We start from the raw sequence: 13679 nt of genomic DNA, 5'->3' as shown, positions 1-13679 counted from the left end.
CGAACTACAAACATATTATGCCAAACATTCGGTAGAATTTATAGAATATTGTAAAAATTATGGTCTATTACCAACATATATATATATATATATATATATATATATATATATATATATATATATATATATATATATATATATATATATATACAATTTTGATTTTTGAGACTTAAAATTTTAATTTTAACTTGCATCACTCTCGAAAAAGGTTGGTTTTGGCGGGGGGAGAATTTGGTTGTATTTGTTTGATCCGCTTGAATATTTTAAAGGATTGGTTTATCTTTGCTCTTTTTAAGGGCACTACTCCACAGATTTCACAAAATTTGCAGTCATAAGTTTGCCAGCTTACGTTTCCACATATTGAACCATCTCAACGTTCTGATCATATAAAAACCCTCCGGTTTCAGTGTCTTCACGTTCGTCGAAAAAACTGCTCCTATACGAAAAAAACTTTCGTTGTTTTCTCGCAACATAGTTGTTTGGTTTATTTACCGTTCGTTATAGGAACCACAAACACCACACAGAAAATAATATTGTAAGTTTATATAAACAACTTTTTACAAGATTTATATAAAAATACTGAGAAAAAATAACAATAGAAACTGTTTTTTGAGAAATTTGTTCAAAATTAAACGGTTCGCTCGCTCGTTTAGTTTCAAAATCTAGTGTAATATCATTTTAAATTAAGATGGTTCTTAGCATATAATATAATAAAAATCTTGGCGGATTAATCACTTCCCTCTACTCAATAATTGAAAATATAAAAGAAAATTATCGTCAAAATAAATTTTAAAAAAGTTGTTACTTGTTGTGTTTTAGTTGTTCCTCTGTGATTCCCCATCTTAAATCAACCTCAAATACATTCACAAATATCGAACGAGCTCTCAACCTCAGCTCCTGAAAAATATATTTCACTAACAAGTCCCTTTCACTGAATAAATCTTGGAATGTCGACGATATGAATATTCGACAATTAACCCACCTGTAAGTTTAAAAAATGTATTCATTCCATCACAAAATTCAACATGCTCTATTAGAAACAATTTAAAAATTACAGCATTTGTGGACATTGACGATTTGAATTAAAAATGTAAACTTGATTATTTTCCAATTTGTAAATTTCATTTTCCGATAGTGTGATGATAATAATATTATTTTAGCAAGAAAATAATTATCTTCATCCCATCGTAAAATAAAACATGAAAACAGAATAGTAAGATGTTCTCATCACAATGCATGATGCATCATCAAATTATTCCACAAAATTTTTACAGATTCTATACCAAATTGATTTCAAGAGCAGGTTCTTCCAAACAAATTAAGAAATAACGTGCAAGAGGCGTTGAAAATGGTGAAAAATTAAGAAAACAAAATAAAAGAATTGATTCAACTTTTTTCTTTTTTTTGAAATTTCTTGCCAAAAAATTATGAATGATGAAAATAATCTAATATTTATTTACTTTGGCACAGGAAGAGAAATTGGTTTTTCTAAAACGTCAGCACATTGTTCTTTTTTTAGCTTCTTCATAGTGCTAATGTGTTTGTTGTCTTTTAACTCATAAAATTTATCAATATTTTCAATGTAAGTCATTTGAGTTTTATCTCCTCTGTCAGCTATGAACCTTTTAATGTTTTACGTAAAATATTTTTACAACCAACAAACGGTTAAACTGTTAAGAAAAAATAACAAAATGAAAATTAACTATAATAGCTATAGGGACTTAATGAGAAAATTTTAAAAAGCATGTTAAAACTTACTTGAGAACTTGGTCTGAAAATCCGTTGATGACAACCCATTGGTCGTTATTAGATTCATCTGGCATTTCAACACTAAAATAAACGAACACAAAATATTCCTATTTGTAGATTCACATATGTTTATAAAATCGTAATCGAAATAATTCATTGGTGTTATGAAATGGATATAAATTTCATTACAAAAGATAAAATAAATTGAAATTAAAATTCTACAGTTATGAACCAAAATCAACCCCACCCCTAACCTCAAACTAGGAGCATTAATTTGAATATTGTAGCAAAGAAGATTTTTGTCAACAACTTTTTTGTAAAAATTCGTGCAGTCAAACAAAGTGTTCCAAAAATGTTGAGAGGATTGATAATTGAAACAAACAACGTTGTTGATCTAACATGAAAACAAATTGTTTATAATGGTTCAATGAAGTGCATACACTAAACTTGCATAACACAAAAGCAAGGAAATATAATTGGGCAGTCAAATGAGAACAATGAAGTTCTTAAAAACAAAAAAGAACAGTACGCAGCTATTCAAGATCAATCAACAATAAAATTTATATTCTTCTCTCAGTCAACAGTTGAAGCTCTTAACTTTTACAATTTATTTTAATTTTCAAGAAGAACTATAATTTAGTTTTAAAAATGTCATTTCAAAAATATTCTTTTCGCACAATTTACATAAATGAAAGTTATATAAAATTAAAAATAAATAAATATAAAGATATTTTGAATTTTACAATTGAGTGATAAAATGAAAGTAAAAAGTAAAAGAAGGCGAAAAACAAAATTAATATGTAGAAATGTGTTACACATTTTTTATTCTGACCAAATTGTTATTTTTTTACTTTCATTTAATCACTCAATTATAAAATTCAAAATATCTTTATATCTATTTCTTTTTAAATTATTTTATTATAAATAATGTTATGACGTTTAGACACACAACACCTTTGTATGCCATCTCATTAAAATAAAAACAAAAATATAAATTCTTTATCCTAATATCTATTACAAACAAACAAATGAATTTTCTCCAGAATAGATATACGTTGGAACAATTGCTTCAATCCTTTCGCTAGCACTAAACATTATCAAATAAGCTTCTATTAAAATTTATTTAAAGAACACTGTACATAAAATGGAAAATCAATTTTCCACATGTGTGAGGTTTTTCCATTTTGTAACATATAAAATAGTTTTTAATTTGTATGGGAAAACATTTTTCTCATTTCATCATGGCTTGTTGTTGTCGATGATGTAATTCTTTACTATTTAGCTCTGTCAAACGCTGAATTGTTTAGATGCTTGTTATTCGATACTTATAACCAAACAAACTTTCGTGTCACAAATCTGTACTATCCACACCTTAGCACGAACATGCACATTATCTGTGCACGCCAGCACCTTGTCATACGTGCATGGCGAGGTATGGCACTTTTGGCGACTGAGCTACTTTGCCAACCGTAAAACTGAGTTTAAACTATTGAAATGAACACACCACGTTTCTCAAGCACCCGGTCAATAGATACACAACCATGTTGTTTTCAGATTGCAAATGTTTTGGTGTTAGCTGAAAAACAGATAACATGTATGAATAAAAAAAGAGAAACATACCTTTTTATTTTCAAGAGAGATTTTATTAAAGTATCTACTGATGTATGCATAATCCTCTTGGCATGGCCCGTTAACCTCCTAATGAAACAAAGCAAAAATTTAAAAACTTTAAATTAAAAATTAAATCAATATTTTTCACAAGCTGTGGGTACATATTAGTTTCGATTGTTAACAAAATGTATAAACGTATAATGAGCTAATGAGCTCATAGCAGTACATCGGCCAGTGCATTAGACTACCGGTTTGCAAATTACTACTGATGCTAAATAAAAAATTATTGATGATGGTTGTAAACTAGTAACAAAAGTTTAGAAATTTCAGAAATAGTTAAGACAACCTGTTGTTTATTGATGACCAATTGAACGTTGTCGAGAATGCCATCTTTACTCTTCAAATCAAACTCTATGTAACTTTTATTGCCAAATATTAAGTATTGGCATTCTTCACAAGAAAATTTGCACATCAAACTCATCAAAACTGTCATTTCAGAAACCTGCAAAATATAAACCAGAAGATATACAAACGTCATTATTCGATGGCTGTGGATAATTAACATCAAGCCAAATAATATTTTATTCATCATTTCAATACAAATTTTTAAAAACGTTAAAAAAATAACACCAATAAATAGCCACAGCATGTGTGGACTTTTGAAAGTCTTCTTCTAGCTCTCGACAATATGATAGTAAGATTTTTTACAAAAAACAAGAAAAACCAGTGGCGGATCTAGAGGGGATGCGAGGGTGCTTCCACCCCACCCACCACAAAAATTTCTTTCTTTCAATCGTGAAAGAAAGAAATTTTAAAAATTCTGTGTACAGTTGACAATATAGAGATGAAGTAAATGGAATATAGCGAAAAAAGTCGTAAACTAAGAATTTTGAGAATTATCATCCCAGTCCAAACGAGAACAAACGGGAATTAGCAAAAAAAAGATGATCAGATTTAAAATTTGGAAATCATACCTCCAACCAAAAAATTCTGGACCCGCCACTGGCAACAACTAAAGTTTGGCATCAAAATGTGAACAAGTTTCAAAAGATAAATTAATGCATGACAAAAGTGCCTTTAAAAAAACTCGGCAGTCAAATTTTTCTACAAACAATTTTTCTATATCTTATAGACAACATTTACCGCTTTTTATTATTTGATAAATATGTATTAAATAATTTATTAAATAATCGAAGGTCCGATTCCAGATATCACTGTAGAGGAGCTTACTGAAGCTCTGGAAGCTATGAAGGATGGAAAGGCAGCAGGGCGCTCTGGACGCACAAATGACATTATCAAAGCATCTGGTACTGCAGATATCCAAACGTTACTACAACTTTGCCGTGAAATCTGGAGAAATTGCTCAATGCCGACTGAATGGAACTATAACATGACAGTCCCGCTATACAAAGGCAAAGGTGATCCATTGAACTCTTCATCATATCGGGGTATACGTCTGTTAGAACACTCCCTGAAAATTGTCGAAAAAATCATTGAGAGAAGATTAACGTTGTGCATCACAATCGGAAATTATCAATTTGGTTTCCTAGCGGGGAAATCAACAATTGATGCAATTCACATCCTTCGGCAACTGCAAAAGAAGTACCTCACAAAGCATCAACAACTATCACACATTTTTGTAGACCTTGAAAAAGCATTTGATCGAGTTCCCCGTGAGGCAACCAGGTGGAGTCTACGTCGACAACTCATTCCAGAATATCTAGTTCGACTTGTGATGGAAATGTATACGAATACTAAGACTCTCGTCAGCACAAAGGTTGGAAACACAGATGCATTTGACATCGGCGTTGGAGTTCACCAAGGCTCGATTCTCAGTCCACTGTTATTTATAACTGTAATGGAAGAAATCACAAAACCGATACGCACTGGTGACATTTGGAATCTAATATATGCTGATGATATCGTTTTAACGGCCACGTCTGAGCAGAATGAAGCACAGATATTTGAAGATTGGAACACCAGACTGGCCGTTCATGAATTCAAAGTTAACATCAGCAAAACCAAAACAATGAACATTGGTGAACCCAATCAATCCACAGCTACTGGATGATGGCTTTGTTCAGTTTGTAAAGCTGGTGTAAGTAACAATTCAATCAAGTGTCAGCAGTGTAACCAGTGGTGTCACAAACGTTGTTCAAAAATAATTGGTAATTTATTTAAAGTGTCCAATTTTGTTTGTCCCGCTTGCATCAATCCACAACAACAAATACGAAATAGCACTGTTTTTGAAGCCATTAAGGTAGAGAAAGTCACATCGTTTCAATATCTAGAGGATGTTCTGGATTGTATTGGAACAACTGAAGCTGCCGTTCGAGCACGCATACGTGCAGCCTGGAATAAATGGCATCTCCTTGCCTCTATATTGGTGCGGCCTGACATCCCACTACCACTACGATCAAGACTTTATAAATCTGTGATACGTCCGGTCTTGTTATATGGTGCAGAAACATGGCCAATAACAACCAAACTGGAACAACAACTTCACCGAACCGATATGAAAATGCTCAGATGGATGCAACGAATTAGTCTGAAGGACCACATCAAATCTACAGAAATCCTGCGTCGTGCTGGTTTGCCGAATGCCAGCAACACCGTCTGAGGTGGTTTGGTCATGTCAAACGAAGTGGAAACAGGGCCATAACTTCTCTTGCAGATGTTGAAATTAGGGATGCACCGAAGTTCGGCCCCGGCTCCGGCGAAAATCCGGCTTTTTTATCAAATCCGACCCCGGCCGGATTTGGTGGCCAGATTTATGGCCGGATTTAAGCGTCTATCGACATTTAAAAATGTTATAAATAGAAAAAAAAATTTCATTGAATTCAATTAATTTTATGTCAATAAGTTAAAAGCTAAGCATACATGACACATAATAACAACATCACTAAGCGTCTATCGACATTTAAAAATGTTATAAATAGAAAAAAAAATTTCATTGAATTCAATTAATTTTATGTCAATAAGTTAAAAGCTAAGCATACATGACACATAATAACAACATCACTAATTGTGAAATGAGCTGGACAATTTTCTTTGTGCTATAACATGGGTTATGCATAAATTATGAGCTGATCTTTGTGTAAAAGAACTTGTGCACGTGTTTATACTATATAATTGTATATGACGGATCATATAGCTAATATATATATATATATATATATACATAAAGATACATAAGCGCGTAATTTAAGAACATGGTATGTTAAAGGTTAGGCTAGGCATACATGACACATAATAACAACATCACTAATTGTGAGGTGAGCTGGACAATTTTCTTTGAGCTATAACATGGGTTATGCATACATTATAAGCTGATCTTTGTGTAAAAGAATTTGTGCACGTGCATACATGACACATAATAACAACATCACTAATTATGAGATGAGCTGGACAATTTTCTTTATGTTATAACATGGGTTATGCATAAATTATAAGCTGATCTTTCTGTACAGAATTTGGCGTATCACACAGCTTATTCGTGAATTAATTAACTATTTGCTTTGTGTTATTTTTTGATGTTCAACATGTAGATAACCGTAAATGTGAGTATTTTTTCTAACGTATGTAAAATAAAATCCGGCCCCGGCCGGTTTTTGAATTTTAAATCCGGCCAAGTCCGGCCCCGGCCGGATTTGAAAGACCTGAATCCGGTGCATCCCTAGTTGAAATATCTGGCACACGTCCCAAAGGCCGTCCAAAGAAGTCCTGGTCGCAAACATTCGAGCAAGACATGAAAGCTCTAAATTTAAATGAAATGGATACAACTGATCGCCTAATTTGGCGCAAAAAATTGATGGCAAAGAAAACAACATCCTACCTCGGGAGAACTAGGTCTCTGGACGCTAAACGATGATTGATTGATCGTATTAAATAATTTAGAAGTCATAACCAATCTATTAATAAAATTACCATAATCAACTGATAATTGTTAAAATATAATTTAATCGATATTTAAAAATTTTATTTTTAATTGACATATTTTCTGGGTTAATTAATTAATTCTAATTGATGTAAATTCTTACACTTTTTGGCTTTCCAAGTCCTTTAGCTGACTTGCAAACCATGTCAGCTAAACATTGTGGACCTAGATCACAGATGACAATAGTCCTGCCTGAAATGGGCGGTATGTTGTGGGTTGTTGAAATTTGTACGGATTGGTTTAGAGCCACTCTGTAACGCTGCAACAAGCCCAAATCAATTGCTGCGCTAAAATTTTGAGGTGAACATGCAATAATATCACTTGTTAGCGAGAGAAAAATTATAAAATTAATCAATAGTAGAGGTTTTTTTTCCATCACTCAATTATGTTAGTTATAAGAATTCTTTTAGAACTTTTCCCTACGGCCAAACACAGTTGTTAATGTGAAATAAAGTAGTTCTTCTAAAATAACGTACTCGAAGCAGAAATTATAAATGAAAATAATTTTTAAAATAATCAGTGTTTTGTTATAGATTTTAATATTATTACCGTTATCGTTATTATTATTATTATCATCATTATCATAATTATTATTGCGCTTGTATTGAAACAAGAGAGTCGTTTTAACGTTGCTTACTGTTTTTATTGCAATAACTTGATTTTAAGGGTTTTAATATATTTTAATTTTGGTTGGTAGTGTTAGGAAAATTGAGAGCATAATGGCGTTCTATTTTAGTATGGGTTTTAATAAACAATTAAATTTTAAATTAATTATTTTCCTAATTCTAGTTTTTAAATTTTTAAATAATGTAAATGCGACGAAATGCCCTTATTGTTTCAAGAATTTTAAATTCGTAAATAGACACTCCTGGCGCTGTATGAAAAATACTATGCACGAATCTACTAGATTGAAGGTTTCTATGAAAGAAAATATTAAAATTTCTCCTAACATTTTAACAGATAATATCAATATAATTAATAATATTGATAATAATTCTGATAATATTTTGCGGTGTGAATGTGGTAAATACTGCAAAGGGAGAAAGGAATTACTAATGCACCGTCGAACTTGCAAAATGTTCAAATCGCTGAAAACAACCGTCCCGGACGTCGAAACCAATAAATCAGAAAACGAGCTCCAGCAGTTTCAACACACAACTACGTCCTCAGCAACTCCAAACCCACTTCCGGGTATTAAACTGCCAAAAACGCAAAGCCAATGGGCTGAGGCTAACGCATATTTTCATCAGAAATTTGTGGACTTATGTGTTGTTGAGGATATTAACCATTTTACCTCAACCTTCCAAAACACAATCTACAACTACTTCGCCAATACGTTTGGAACAGTTAAACCCAAAACATCAACAAATCAAAATTCCGTCATTAAACAACTCAAGAAGAAATTGAAGAATTTGAAAATCCTTGGACGCAACAACAATTCGTTCAACAATGACATAATTGCTGTCAGCAAATTGATAAGGTCCAAGCTTCATAACTCAAAGCGTCCAGGTAAATCGGCTGATCAATCCGACGTTTCAATTCAACTATCAAAGAACTTTTGGAAAGCATGTAAACAAATTTTCTCGCCCACCACAACAACACCTCCATCATTCGATGTTGAAAAAGGGTGCAATTTCTTCTACAGCGCAATGAAAGCCGATGACAAATGTAATTACAACATTCCGGACTGGATCCCGTCTCTGCCGTTGCCCTCATTCGGTGGTGATGTCGGTCCTCCAACATACGAAGAAGTTTCAAACATTGTTCGTAGAAGTAAATCTCGCGCCTCTCTGTGTCCATTGGATCAAATATCGATAATAGTTTTCAAAAGATGTCCAATTCTTAGAACCTTTCTCCATAAGTTACTGTTAAAATGCTGGGCCTCATCTACGATACCAAACTATTGGAGAAAGGCATTAACAATTTTAATCTACAAAAAAGGGGATCCCAACGACCCGGCTAATTTTTGTCTATAACCCTTCAACCAACCGGCTACAAAATATTTTCAACTCTAATAAAAAAAAGACTTTACAATTTTCTATAACAAAATAAATTCATCAATACCAATATTCAAAAAGGTTTCTACCCGAAGGTGGACGGTTTATTGGAGCATTCCTAAACGTTGACCCGGAGTCAGGTTCGGTGAAACAGTCACTCAAATTGCTGGAAGAGACAAGAATTGCATCCAGCCTCGACCATGTGTTTAATCTCCAATGCCAAGGTTTGTTAATAAAAGAAATAAATGAGCACATTTCTCCATCACAAACGTCGCGTTGGTCAAAGATCGTCGAAGGATTACCGGGAGTGCTCTATAAGTTTACTAGAAAATATTTAATACAACAACTTCCCACTAATGCAAACTTATTTAAATGGGATAAGTCAACAACATTTCTATGTCCACTATGCAATCATCGCCAAACAAACAAACATGTTGTTGCGAACTGTGATTCCACAGCGGCTCTCGCAAGGTACACGGACAGGCATAACAAACTGCTGTCGTTGATTGTCAACTGGTTAAAGATTTTTGCACCATCAGACAGTTGCATATTTGCTGATCTTAATGCAGAAAGTGTGCGTCCAATGTCACAGTTGTTCAACAAGTTGCGGCCGGACTTTGCCATTCTTCAAAAAAATAAAATCGAAATTTTAGAGCTCAAAATTTGCCACGAAACCAACCTAGCTTCCTCACGTGAATACAAACGCCAGAAATATAAAAACTTGAAATTGAACTTAAATTCAGTCTACAATAACTGTTCGCAAATTATTAACTCATTTGAAATATCACCTGTGGGTTTTTATAACCTTTGTTTAAAATTTTATGGCCGAAATCTTTTAATGAAAAATTGATTAACGCGGTAATTAGCTCGTCATATAGCATATATTGTGACAGAAACACTACTTAACCGATTTTAAATATATTTTTTACTCTCAAGCACTTGTTGATCAAAGAGCATGAGAGGATCGTACATTATATTTTATATTTTATTTATTTACACTCTAATATATAATTAATAATTTTCGATGGATTCCATTTGGATTTTATTTTTCGGTAAATAAAAGAATGTTCCCATTATCCTTATTATTATTCTTATCAATATCCTCATTTTTATTATTATTATTATTATTCGAATATTAAAACACGGGTAATCAACAGCGCTAATAAATAAAACTAAAAATTTCTCAAAAACGCTACAAAAAATGAAATAAAGAAAGTTATTAAGGCAAAACCGGAAATCCGTCGTCAGTGTTAGACGCACACGCCCTAACCCAGTGCTTTTCAAAGTGTTGGTCCGCGAGCTCCCAAAATTTTTTAAAATATTCAAATTAAAAAAATAAAAATGAGATTTGATCAGCAACACAAAGAAAATTTCATTAATTAGTATTGGTGAGATAAGAATAGAAGTGAGAGCGCTAGAGCTAGAATGATTTCTGCAACTAATGAGATTCATTGTTCTAAACTGTCGAGATAAGTATATGTGTGAGAGTGGTCAGCTGTTTAAAAAACATCGTTAAAGTGTGAGATGAGTATGAAAGTGAGCAAGAAATAGTATTAGCATTAGCACCTGAGTATACGTCGACGCATTGTTGCATTCACCGAGGAAGTTTAGCGGTAAAAAAAATGTCCGACGAATTGAACAACGTTCTTAGCGAAGTAGTCAAAATAGTTAATTATATAAAAGCAAATGCTTTAAATTCTAGACTTTTTGCTAAACTATGTGATGAAATGGGAGCTGATCACAAACATCTCCTGCTACATACTGAAGTTCGTTGGTTATCCAGGTGGAAAGTTCTTTCTCGTGTGTTTGAACTGAAAAATGAACTGACCGAATTTCTTTATGTTAAAAAACCACACTGGTCAGAGTGTTTAAATGGCTGGCAAAATTAGCCTATTTGTCAGACATATTTGCATTGTTAAATGAACTTAATCTTTCAAAGCAAGGGAAAATGGCAAATGTTTTCACAATGGCAGATAAAATTGACGGACAGAAAATAAAATTAAAAACATGGATAAATAGATCAGAAAGAGAATGTTTTGAAATGTTTTTTAATTAAGCTACCGTTATTGAAGAAGAAAGAGATGGGTTTGACATAAAAACAATTAAAGCCGTCGTTGTTCAACACTTGACAGACTTATCTAAACGTTTTGAGTTTTATTTTCCTACAGAAGATGATCCGCCGCATCTTGGATAAGCAATAGGTCGGAATACCCAGAGCTCGTCGAAAAAGCTATAAAAACTCATCTCCCCTTCCCTTCTACTTATTTGTGCAAAATCGGGTTTTTATTTATGGCTGTGATTAAGACAAAATTCAAAAACTCTTTAGAAGTTTCTTCACCACTACGTGTCGCTTTGTCTTCATTTGAACCACGCCTTGACGTACTCACAAGAAGAAAACAAGCTCATTCTTCACACTAATTTTTATTTCATTTTATTTACATTTTGTTTCAAAATATCGAAGTAATTGTAATTATTATTTATTTTTAATATACATTGTAGCCAAAAGATTCCATGCTTCTAAAATTAACAAAATCTACAAATTTACCAACATTCACGGTATGTTAATTATATATATATATATGTGTAAAGAAACTATATTTCTTTAATTTTGATTTTGTCGCGCTTTGCGCTATTGATAATACACTGCGAATTTTTTGTCTGGGGTTTTTTGTTGATAGGTTAAAAGAAAACCTAAAAGTAAAGTTTAATTAAATATATTTTGTGACAAACTGATTATAATTTGTGAAATAATAAACTTTAAATGTCGTTTCTTTGTTTTCAGAAGCAACACATTTGTTTGTTTGAATCATAAATTATAATCGAAACTCTTATAAAACGACATTTCCGTTTATTGAGAAACCTAAATGAATTATAAAATGGACCAGCTACGACTTGAATTTGCAGTGTTGCCAGCGAGTGATGGAAAGTCAAATATATATTGTGTAACCTCCATAACGACAAGAGATGAAAAAGTGTTTGCTATTCCAGAAGAATTACAATCTGCTAGTTTTCATAAAGAGTTGATAAAGACAGCTGCGTACAATAAAATAAAAAATAGTTTAAAAAAAAGACATCAGACGAGAAAAATTTGGATTACAATGACAAATGAACTAAGTAACGTGTACATAGATGAAGATGGTAATCTACAATTTGGAGATCAATATCTCGAAGAAATTGAACAAAAGAAAGCATCTGGTAATTTAGTAAAAAATACAGATTCATTGGAAAAATTATTTACAAAATTTATTGAAAGCTCACAAGATTTAAAAAAACAGAACCTGAAATATATTGCAGAAAAGTTTATAATTGAAAGATTTACAAGTAAAAATACTAACCCAAGCCAATGGATTGATGTTTTTGAAAAAGAATGTTTACGTTTCGATATTACGGAAGATGAGAAAAAAATTGAGATACTCAGACTATTCATGGACAAAAGTTGCGCTGATTGGTATAGTTCTATGATTATAAAATTAACACTGAACTCAGAGTGGTCTATATGGAAAAATAAATTCTGTGAATCATTTGCAAATCAAGGCTGGAACCAAGTGACTTATGCGTTGTTATTTAAGTACAAGGATGGTTCATTGGTGGATTATGCTATAAAAAAAGAAAAACTTTTACTGGACATGAGAACATCAATAGATACAGGTACTCTAGTGGATCTAATTGCAGCTGGATTGCCAGGCTTTGTTCTAGAAAAGATAAATAGACAATCAATGGAAGATACAGTTGACTTATTCAATGAAGTAAGAAAGTATGAACATTTGATGAATAAAAATAAGAATGGAACCTACACGAGATACGAAAATCAGAAGATACATAACAAAATTGAGGAACGTACTGCATGCAAAATATGTGAACGGTTAAATAAAGGTATACGCTACCATCCAGAGGCTGCATGTTGGTTTAAAATGAGAGATAATAATAAATTTGATAGAAGATATATAAAACATGTCAACAATTCAGTGATTGAAGCAGAGTTAAATGAAACAAAACAAAAAAACTAATAGTAACACCATTAATTAAAGTCAAACTCATAATAAATTCTAAATTAGAGATATATGGAGTGTATGATTCAGGTTCGAATGTTTCTCTAATTAATTCAAAATTACTAAAATTAAAAAACGAGAATAATAATGTAAATGAACAAAATTTAGTTACAATTAATGGTGTTAAAAAAACTTGTGGTTTGACGAAGCTAAAAATTAAAATTTTCGAAATAGAAGAAAAAGTAGATGTTTACATTATCGATGATGCGCATTTCAGATATGATTTTTTAATAGGATTAGACATGATAAAAACATACAAGTTAGTACAAAATGAAAAGTTAAAAATTACTCAAAAACTATATTTTCAACAAGAAAATATTAAAAAAGAAGAAAGAA

At 32.0% G+C, this 13679-nt stretch overlaps 3 protein-coding genes across 3 annotated transcripts in view; 2 read left to right on the top strand and 1 right to left on the bottom strand.

Moving 5' to 3' along the window:
• Nucleotides 1–329: 329 nt before the first annotated feature.
• Nucleotides 330–3853, bottom strand: HELRODRAFT_164189 (hypothetical protein; the record flags this gene model as incomplete). The annotated part of the gene is made up of 6 exons (XM_009029195.1): nt 330–450; nt 806–982; nt 1461–1622; nt 1759–1856; nt 3254–3325; nt 3707–3853. The coding sequence occupies 6 exons, from the start codon at nt 3851–3853 to the stop codon at nt 330–332; spliced, it is 777 nt and encodes a 258-aa protein (XP_009027443.1).
• A 4520-nt stretch (nt 3854–8373) lies between these two features.
• On the top strand, nt 8374–10253 carry HELRODRAFT_164188 (hypothetical protein; the record flags this gene model as incomplete). Its single annotated transcript, XM_009029194.1, has 2 exons — nt 8374–9070; nt 10231–10253. The coding sequence occupies 2 exons, from the start codon at nt 8374–8376 to the stop codon at nt 10251–10253; spliced, it is 720 nt and encodes a 239-aa protein (XP_009027442.1).
• Nucleotides 10254–12170: 1917 nt separating this feature from the next.
• The window catches only part of HELRODRAFT_164187 (hypothetical protein), a gene marked incomplete at both ends in the record, with an annotated part of 3899 nt that continues 2390 nt past the window's right edge, over nt 12171–13679 (top strand). The window contains 2 exons of the mRNA XM_009029193.1: nt 12171–13167; nt 13350–13602. Coding sequence (XP_009027441.1) covers nt 12171–13167; nt 13350–13602 — 1250 coding nt within the window. The remainder of the gene's footprint in view (nt 13168–13349; nt 13603–13679) is intronic.

Source organism: Helobdella robusta, assembly GCF_000326865.2.
Source record: "Helobdella robusta unplaced genomic scaffold HELROscaffold_6, whole genome shotgun sequence".
NCBI lineage: Eukaryota > Metazoa > Annelida > Clitellata > Rhynchobdellida > Glossiphoniidae > Helobdella > Helobdella robusta.
This window is presented reverse-complemented; position numbering and strand designations above follow the sequence as displayed.